Consider the following 10,835-nt stretch of genomic DNA (forward strand, 5'->3'; position numbering starts at 1 on the left):
GTTGTGTCATTCTTACACAGGCTTTTTCTATATTTTCCACAACTGATGTGTTAGTTATAGAAAACAAAGTGTTATTCTTACACAGGCCTTTAGTAGATTTTACAAGACGAAGTAGGGGAAGTAGGGGACTAGTCAATGTTACGTAACAAAAAGTATTCCTCTGCTAAAATGTTTTTGGATATCACTTTGAATTATGCTAACCCAAATTGTTGACCAAGTTGCACCCATACAAATAATAGACCGATCTGAAACTTTTGTTTAACAATCGACGTACCACAGAGAAGCGTTAAAAAGCAGAGGTCAACTGAGGTCAAAATGTTCATACCAGTGAACCTACTACGAGTGACGTCATGTCGATGTCAGCAAATGAAACCACGAAGAATGTTACATATGTTTAGGTCAATGATCACTAATTTTGCCAGATAATTCAGTCATTGTATATATTAATGTTGTGATAACCGATGAATATACATATGTATATGTTTTTTTTTTAATGGTGATTACCTTGATATAGTTGTGTGTTCATAGAGTGGTCCGTAAAGAGCGCCACTCGCTCGTACACCGGAGATACAATAAAGATCAAGAGATAAACATGGTGTCAGAAGTGGGAACATTGTGTATGTCAGAAATATACCAAGCACTCACTGAAGTTGGAATTTGCCCCTTTTTTTGTTATTTTAAATTGGTTCGTCCCCTTTAATTATTCTAAGCGGTTGTTCTTCTATTTTCTGATACAGGCTAATATAGGTCCACCCACTGCAGTTTAAGCAATGGAAACTGTAACATTGCTTTTATATCGTGTAATATGACTATATGACCGGAAAACATCAACACCAACTTTGTAAGCTAAGGGTGTAACTAAAGGCTACAGTTCCTTCCGACAATCCCCAGTTTTAGTTGGCAATCAACAGATGTTGAAACTCGTCTGATATCGAACATATTATGACAGTGGGAACAGGAAAGACGCTCACACTTGATATTTAATGGTGTTGTATAGAATCTTATAGCCAGTGGAAAACGAAGTGTATAGAGGTTAATATTGTAACAATCCTAACGGTTTAGTCATCACAGAACCGACTGCATTTAATTCGGCGTGATTGTTTTTTGAATTTTGCCGAATTTTCCCGTAAAAGCAATGTCTCTATTTACGATGTGGAGCTCGGCGTCGGCAGTGGATTATGGCCGCGAGCGATTGTTTCCTCGAAATGAACTTGACTATAGTTTCAGCTATCATAACTTCAACTACAACTACAGTTACTCCGGGATTTATCTAGGTTATACTCTCTGTCACGTGGCACCCGAGCTGAAACTCTTTACACTTACTATCTGTATCTTAGCGATATGTTTGATTTCAAACGTGTTCTACGTTGCTATGGCGATTCTTGGCAGCCATCTCACAGATACGTATTTCCTTTTTCTTAATTCCTTTATTCTCGCTAACGTTGTTAACGTAATCACAACTGGAATGTTAAGAGCCAAGAACTTTCACAACCCTTGCTGGAACGCTGGCAGATTGGCTTGTAAAGCAGCAAGCGCTACTTTGAATTTTTCAAAGACTGCGCTGATATTTTTCCTTATTTTGGTCATTTTGGAACAAACACACCAGAACGTCAGAAAGTTCTTCCTCAGAAACGACGATGTTCAGAGAAAGTTGACCGTAACAATAGCCATTTTGGTAGGAGCTATCGTCTACGTTGTCCCTTACTTTGCACTGTTTGATATTATTGAGTATGGCTCGGACGTAATATGTACGGTAAAAGACGTAGTAGACAGTGGAGTGATTTTCAGCATTCTTCATATAGCAGTGATAGTAGAATACCTGGCACCACTATTGATTCTAATCTTATTTCTTGCTCATGGAACCATTTTGCAAATTCGAGAAAGACACCAACGAAGGTTTGGACCTTCCTCTTCTTTCGACGCAGCTGACAATGATGAGACAAGGATACCACGTGACACAGTAGAGGCAAGTAGCTACCCTGAATATCGATGGGCCTCAGTCATACTCGGGTTGGCTTTCTTCGTCACCAGGGCACCACAGTACGCATGTCTCACCATTTTTAGCTATGGACACTACGGTTGCCATAGGTCAAACACAACTGTGCTTGTATTACATTGTATGTCTGCATCATTTTCTTGTTTGGCTCCGTGGATTGTTATTTCTCTCAGTAGATTCCACAGACGGAAGATGAGAGAGACAATGGTGTCAATTGCTTCTTTCCTGTCTGGTAGGAGAGTCGGAAGGGGATTTGCGTTAACAGAGAACGAAGAACAGGTCATAGAAATAGAAATGTAAACAGTGGGGCGGAAAATAGTCATTTCTGGAGGAACTCACGCTTTCCTGTACTGTCTGATACTGTCACCTGGAATAATGAAATAGTACATTGACATCACTTCTCACTAACAAGTCTCGCATATGCCAAGAACTGGTAACATTCTTGCACTGCGCCCCCAATAACCTTCTCTATACGGCCGCTCTCCTGCTACTTCCGGATCGACCAGGCATTCAGAAGCCTGTATATACTCGTATTACACCTGTATCTACCTGTATAACAAGATTTTCGACCTTTGTTTCACTGCTGGTGTTTCATTCTCAGTGGACTCTTTTGAAGTCAGGAAGAATTTTATTTCATCAAGCTAGTTTCGCCTACTTCAAACCGCTAATTAAGTATTCTTTTATTTTTCATGTTTTTTTAATGCATGTACCCATGAACCAACTGACTTTCAAGGAAGAAGGACCATTTGAAATAATTGTGAAACTTTACGTTCTCTTTCCCTGCAGGTTTCATATTGGAAATCAGTATTGTACACGGTTTATACAGAAACAGAGCAACTGACCTAAAGGGTCAGCAAACTAGTTAATAATCAGCAGTGGCGCTACCTGCACCATTCTAGAGCTGGGGGAAGGGGGATGTGTTAACATGTTATATCGTCGAAGAGGGGGGGGGTCTAAGGGAAGCGGTGGCGCTTCCCTTTGAAAAATTTGGTAAAACGGAGCTCGATCCAAGAAGGTGCTATATTTTGCAACTTTTGAAACAAAGTTGAAGATATTCCGATTCTATAGGCTCTAACGCACCGTATGCATGCTAATGTATATTGTTTCTGTTTGTCATTGAGGAGGGAGAAGATTCTGTCTCTCGTGACTTTGTTCCGGAGGAAGGGATGGGTGGGGAGGGGGGGGCGGGGGCTTACGCATCATTGCAATCTGAACTAAATATATCATTGTCCTAATCTGCAAATGCGCTAAAAATGATGAACCGTGATCAACATAAACAACTTCTCTAGGCTCAAAGAGGCATGAATACGTCAGAACATTTCGAAAAAATTACGACAGAACGTGATTCGGATTATTTGAGAGTGCTTTAAATCTTTGATGATATTAATTATAGTTATGAAGTCAAGCAATTCACTCACCCCCCCCCCCCCATTCACCCTAAAAAAAATAATAATAATTGAAGATTAGCTAATCTACTCCGATATTACACAAATTATACAGGACTATTACCATTTGACAGGTAATGTTTACAGAACACGATATGTTTTTTCGGCTTACCATCAACTCGCGACATCAGCCGGAAGCAGTGGCGGATCCAGGATTTCGCCGAAGGGGGGGCCCACATGGGAAATGCCTAATCGTCGTCCTGGGGGAGGGGTCTAAGGGGAGTGGGTGCCCCCCTCCCCTTTGGGAAAATTTCACAAAATATGGAGGTCCTCGGTGCAATCTGGTGCTACTTTTCGTGAAAGTTTGGAGTAAAATTTATTTCCAATAAATCATGTATTCATGGTTTGCCGGGCATATATTAATTTGGCAATTTCGAGCAATGAGCTGGGATTTACGTCTTTGGGGAGTAGGTGGTGATGCAAATTACTTTTTACCAGGCTACTCCAGGCCATTTCATCTTGGATGCCCCCTTCCAGATGGAGACTATTGATGCAGTCAGAGTGCCCCTCTCACCTTCACTTTATCAGAATGATGGTGTACTCTTTTTGCAAATTTATTTTACAAAAAATTTCACGCACAGTGGCGTAGCTAGGATTTTTTGAGTGGGGGGGCCATGGGGGGCTGTTCTTTCTTGTGGGGGGGGGCGGAGTTTACTATCTAAGCGGAGCGCCACCTTGGTTGGCGCGGAGCGTACAGAGAAAATTTGAGATTTCAGCACCCCCCAGATCGCAGGAGATGGCACCTGTGAGGCAAAATAGCAACCAAAAAGATGTGCAACTTTGGTGACAGAAATGCAAAAAAAGTTTTTTCTCTTTCATGCTGACTGGCCTTGCCAACTCAGCCAGACTTTTAACTTGAGGGAAGTTGGCATCATTTGTCGTTTCAAGCTGTCAAGGCCTTTCTCCCAACTCAAACCCCTGTGGGCTACCGGTAGATTTGCAGGATATGCCCACATGTGGACTTAAATAGCATTAGAGGAAGGGGGTGGAAGACTAACACGCATCGATGTTTCGGTAATGGTCCACATTGATGGCTCGGTGCTTATTAGGCCATTTATTGGGTTTCTTGAGGCAGCTGTCATCAGAATCTGGCTTTTTGTGCCAATCGATGACCGATAACATGTATTGGTATGTAAATTTCTTCTTCATATATCTAGCAACACTCTAAAAACAAATGAGTGGATTTCATTCCATTGGAGTGATCACTCGGCGCACTTCAAATTAAGAGTAAAATTTAACTCTATTGGAGTTAACCCTCACTCCTAATATGAGTGAATATAACTCTATTAGGAGTTAAGATTTACTCAAATGGAGTGGAAATTCACTCTTATACCGGAATGTGCTCAGTGATCACTCCCATGGAGTGAAATTCACCTATGTTTTTATCAGTACAGTACAGTGCATATCATCATAGACGTACGTACGTACGTACTACGTACGTTCGTATATCAGACGCACTCGATACCCACGATACGATACGGTCCTGGAGAAACTATTTCCACTCATCATTTTTTAAGGCGATACAGTAGTGAGTATTGAACAGGCACAGCCGCATGTTTGCAGGAAATTCAGAATTCCCAATATTTTATATCTCTACCAGTAGTGAAAATCATGTTTCGACAGTTTCGTGGACATAAAAAGTTGTTTTGTGGAATATTCAATGACATATCAGGGGCGGATGCAGGATTTGTGACAGGGGGGGGGGGTCTGACTGGTCCAGCCGCGCCTGAACGTAAGAATATCTAAGCGGAGCGCCATCATTGGTTGGCGCGGAGCGTACAAGAAAATTTTTGGCTTTACAAACCCCCCAGATGGCCGGAACGGCACTTCCCGAGTATTCTAAGCAGCATGTACCTAGCCTGAAAATATGGATCTCATGTCTGCAATTTCAGGCCCCCCGTAGCTACGCCACTGATCACGCATGGGGCACTTTCCCTCGAGCGCGGTAAAAAAAAAAAAAAAAAAAAATCAGGATTTTCAAAAAGGGGGGCCCGGGCCCCCCGGGCCCCCCCTGGATCCGCCCCTGGGAAGCACAACAGACCCATACCGCAGTAGGAATCTTCAAACTATAATCTTTTACTCATGAAGGAGAAAAAATAACCGTCAGGTTGATTATTGTTTCGAGTTTGTTTTTTTCTTCAAAGTTGTAATTCATTTTATTCAATCGATGGTGAAATTATAGCTATGTGTGATGTCAAGGGCAATTAAGATAAACATTTTACCTATGGTTTTGGTTCTGAGAGTGTCGTGTATTTGTGAAACAATGACTTCTATTCGCAAGTGGCAGTTAGTTTTTTTTCTATTTTATTCCTTTTGTTTTCTTGTATTGCTATCATGTTTTTTTAGCTTTTATGCAAACCTTAAGTTTTTTGGGCTAAGTTGTGTTAATAGCTTTGATCTTTGCAACAGTAGTGTATTGTGAAAAAATTCTGTTATTTAGAAATGATTTTCTTCCGATCAAACATGTAAATAAACTATTAATTAATTAATTAATTAATTAACTGTCGCATATTATTTACATGAAATAAATACTCGCTTAGCTTAAAATCTTCTTGAATCGATTTGCCTTTGCATCTTTCATCCCATTGCAGATTTTTGATTTGCTGGGAAATGTCGTTTACTATATCAATATGATAGGAAAACCCCTTTAATTTGACTAAATACATCTCTGTGGTTAGAACCAGATCCCTCGCTTCTAATTAACCACTTGTATAAAATTTCGTCCAACGTTGAAAATGTTGCGTCCCACAAATTTCTTCTTTTCACTTAAGATCGTGGCACACCTAGAAAAGAAAACTCGAGGCGATAATTAGTGTGACCGATGAAAGATGAACATCTTTCTGAGTATCCTGTGAAATTTGAATTCAGTTCATAAGAGACAACAACATCTAAACTTGACCCTTTGTGCACCCACAATAAACTTGAAGTAGAAGAGGTGTGATGTCATTGAAACATACTAACAAATATCTTTAAAATTTACATTAAACTTTCTACTTCAATATTTGAAAGTGATCTCAATATGAAGACAGCTCATGCCATTGGTGTATTGCTAAAATCGCATTCCCCCAAGTTAATCTGGAACCCTCCCCAATCCAAGGTCAAACGAATAAAGTGAACAATTCAAGAAAAAATGTTTGATGTCGGTATGCGACTATAACGTCACACCTGTTTGCCTCCCTTTTTTTATTTGTAGCGCATTTCCTCACTCTCTCGCTCATCCTGTCCGTCCTTTCTCCCTCCCTAAATCTCCCTGTCTCCTTCCTTCGTGCCTGGTCCGTCCTTTCCCGGCCGCTCACCCTCTCAGGCTCCCTCCCCTTTCCTCCCTCTCTTATCCTTTCCTCCCTCCACGGCCTGCTCGGCTCCGACCCTCGTCCCTGATCCGTCGTTCCCGGCCCCTCACCTTCCCAGCTCTCTCCCTTTCCTCCCTCCATCAACCCTTACGTCATTTCAACCCGACAGCGCTAGCCCTGCCTGCCTCGGTACTGGTCTCATCCGTCCTTCCTTCCATTATCAAGCCCTATTTCCTTTCCTCTCCTTCCCTCCCTTCGTCAATCCTTAATTAATCTTCTAATTTCTTTCCTTTTCCCTTTCTTTCATTCATTTCATGCATATCATGTGTTCATGCATTTCGTTCGTTTCGTTCATTTCGTTCATTCCGTTCATTTCGTTCATTTCGTTCTTCACAACATATTTACACAGATAAGATATTTATTTAAGTGCATGTAATGAATTTTTACATACCATATAAATATAAAGCTATATAGAAATTAAGGCTGTGAAAGGAAATGTATAAAAACTCTAGGGAGCTTAACTGAGTACAACACTTCCTATACTTACAAAAAGAAAGACAAAACTTAATAATGCAAAATACCCACCCCCCCTCCTCTTCCCACAAACAGGTGCAAACAAACCCCATCTCCCTACCCCTTCGATCTTTATCTCTCTTCCTTAATTTTCCCTTCCTTTTCTCTCTTCCTTGCCTTTTCTTCCTCTCTTTCTTCCTTCTCTATACTTTATTTTCACTATTTTTTCTATTTTTTTCCCGGGGGAGGGGCAGTCTTCTCCCTCCCCCCCTTCCGCTGGCTACGCAACTGTTGTTGGGGCAAACGTTGTACCACTTAGGCAAAACATATTTAGAATTTTAACATCTTTAGTGTCTCATTTACAAGTTTGTGAAATTTAAGCAACATCCTTTCAATAACTTTTCTTTTATGGCCTGCTGTATGTAGGCTGTTTGTCCTTGGTACCCACAAGTCTGCATATGTACTGTATTGCGCAGAAGCTTCATTTGTATGGAGCTTGTAACGTCACAACAGCAATATTTGCGTAATAAGGTCATATTTCTATTTTCAACCCTTTTCGGAGCATAAATTAAAGAAACACATGGGCTATTTTTTATGAAATAAGTAATCTGATTTTCACTATATACCGTACTTAAGAAAAAGTATTGAGTGCAAAAAAGTGCGCCAGGTGACAAATTGTTAACGGCTCCACAGGGGCTTGACGCATCTGGTGATAACTGCCGATACACTTTTTGTCTTCAGTTTTATAAGCATCGAACAATTTTGTGTGTGTGTGGACTGGGGACTCAGATTCTACAAAATGCCTTTCCTCCACTCCACCGTCTGCAACACCCCACCCCCACCATCCCCAACCTTCGTTACCCAAGTATCATTTTGTCATTGTTGGTATGATATATTTGAAACAATATTTCTCATATTACAGGTCAATTTGGAGGCTTTATATAACTTTATGGGTGTAATGATTGGTTCATCGGTGATACCCATTATTTTGTGTATGTTCTGGACTCGCCTTACTGGTAAAGCCATGGAGTTAGCTGCAATCCTTGGGCTTTTCTTGGGTATTTCAGCCTGGCTTCTCTCTTCAGTAGTACTGCACAGGGAATTCAATCTGTCCAAGTTCTTGGAAAACACTTCGGGTAAGTTTACAGTTTACATTTAATCTTCAAAAGGTTTCCATCTTCCTGTTTGAATTTACAGTGATCAAAACGTTGTCTCCTGAAACCGGTGAGATGGTGGCAAGTGTCATGAGAATCGTGTACGTCCAATGGCCGTTGTAATGTCAGATGAATGGGATTTCGGTAAACAGTATAGTATTGTCAACACCCATACATCTTAATCCTCCTAAATCACCCCACCTCCACCCCCCTCCTAACTACCTCCACCTCCATTCCCCTCATAAATTACCCCACCTCCACCCCTCCTAAACTACCCCACCTCCATCCCCCTCTTAAATTACCCTACCTCCACCCTCCTAAATTACCCCACCTCCACCCACCCCCCCCTCCTACTCGTGACACATCTTTAACTTGACGATAAAATGTTTCTTTTTCTTCCACAGATACAAACTTTGAATTTAGTATGTTGATTGGTAACTTGACGTCCATAATATCTGGTGGGGCCATTGCAGTCGTTGCTTCATTCATTACTCAACCACCTATAGACGAAACGTTAGAGACGGAGATATGGGAAAAGACGCGTGATATAGACAATCCTTTGTCACCTTGGACAGAACTGTACATAAAGTAAGTATGACAAGATTAATATTTATAACAATATGAAATGCACACACGGAAATAAAGCATTACTACAAATGAGATGTAAAAGTGAAAGTGAATAAGAAAATTAAACAGTTGATATATAAGGGGACATTGTTAATAGTTTCGCGAATTCGCTTCGTCGGCAAGTCGCTGAATAACTTCCCCATCAGGGGTTCTAGGTATTGGGCAAGATGTCCCCCCCCCCTTCACAAAAGAGACGGGCCTGTAGATTAAACACGTATAGTAGCTTTATCAGACAATATTGAAAGGAATTAACAATGTAATGTTCCATTTCTTATTTCCAGGGAATTTTCCATAACGGAGAAAAAGCTTGTCTTTAACCGACCGTCTCTGTATCAGATGAGAGAAGAATTTAAGGTTACCTTCCGTACAGCGATAATCCTTGGACTTAGCCTAACGTTATTTTTTATTATAGTTTGGCCTGTAATACTTGCCTCAGTACAGATCTTCTCAGAGGGGCTGTTCCGTTGGTGGATTGCGTTGGCTGACGTCTGGGCATTCACAGCTGCAATATTTATCATCGTTGTTCCCCTAGCAACGGAGATTTCAGATATGGTGAAACAGATTAGAAGCAGTAGGGATACTCGGAGGGTGCAACCTCAGGCAACGAACGGTGTAACCCAGGGCGCGGGCCAGGGCGAGGGCTCGACGAGAAAACCTATTGTAACAATATCGGAACAGGCTTGATATCTTAACTGAGAATACATTGCGCAAGATCAGATATCTATTGAGTTTGAAGAATCAGGAAGCCATAACGGGTACATATATCAATCACTTTAAAACTGTTGCTGTTTTGTATGAATATTATACCACGATACTAGGGACGGTTGTTTCAGATACACACATACACGTCCATTCTTCCCAACAGACCTTGTTTTATCCGCTATAGCGCCATAAGATTTCCTCAACAGCTGTGAAACCTATATGCCATGGCACACGGCACCTATATATGAAGGATCTACTTGGCCTAGGACATAATTACTAGTTGATGTTAATCATCCTAAACGCAAGGTTACATGTGCTGTGAATATGTTATAAATGTTGGAATGTGTATTGCAAAATGTTTCTGTCAAACAAATTTTAGCTGATGGTTTGAAATAGTTACGCACGAATAGATGTTATGATATGCAACAAACAAGAGATGTTGAAATCATTTTCTACCGAAAAGAGAAATTTATGTTGTGGACAGAGCAGGTTTTTCACCAAAGGCCATATGACATGGGTAGAAAGTGACGTACATACCTCACACTCTGAAAGAAAGGTGGTCATATACTAGTTTACGCAACCAAAACTATAGTTACAATTGATAATCAACCCCTCATTTGTAAAACGTTCACCATGCACGCGCAACAATTATCTAGATTATGCTCATACTTTCCGTGCGAAATTATCATATTTTCAGAAAATAATGTAGATAAAAGGTCGCCACTTTGCTTTTTTTCTTGATCAAAACGTCAATTTTACTGAATATATATATATAAACATACATATATATATATATATATATATATATATATATATATATATATATATATATATATATATATATATATATATATTAAAAATTTATATATTTGATATACTCTATACACGATCTCTAATGTTCCCGATAAAGACTGCACGGTTACATAGTCACGAGAGGAACCAGTGTTGGCTCAACCACTTTGAATTATGTGCGAACCATTTTCCAACTGTGTTTATGGACTGTTTTAAGTAGATAGGACAGGGACTGGGGGATAAGGGTCCAGGGAAAACCAGAATGCGCTGTGGGTAGCAGTTCCAAAGAGGTTGGGAACTACTGTTTTAAATGTTA

At 40.4% G+C, this 10,835-nt stretch overlaps 1 protein-coding gene across 1 annotated transcript in view; it reads left to right on the plus strand.

Moving 5' to 3' along the window:
* The window catches only part of LOC139966230 (uncharacterized), a 67,344-nt gene extending 56,840 nt beyond the window's left edge, over positions 1-10,504 (plus strand). Inside the window, exons 9-11 of the mRNA XM_071969054.1 lie at positions 8,167-8,380; positions 8,803-8,986; positions 9,307-10,504. Of these exons, the coding sequence (XP_071825155.1) occupies positions 8,167-8,380; positions 8,803-8,986; positions 9,307-9,709 (801 nt within the window). The 3' untranslated portion in view covers positions 9,710-10,504. The remainder of the gene's footprint in view (positions 1-8,166; positions 8,381-8,802; positions 8,987-9,306) is intronic.
* Positions 10,505-10,835: the final 331 nt, after the last annotated feature.

The sequence above is a fragment of the Apostichopus japonicus genome, chromosome 4 (assembly GCF_037975245.1).
Source record: "Apostichopus japonicus isolate 1M-3 chromosome 4, ASM3797524v1, whole genome shotgun sequence".
Lineage (NCBI taxonomy): Eukaryota > Metazoa > Echinodermata > Holothuroidea > Aspidochirotida > Stichopodidae > Apostichopus > Apostichopus japonicus.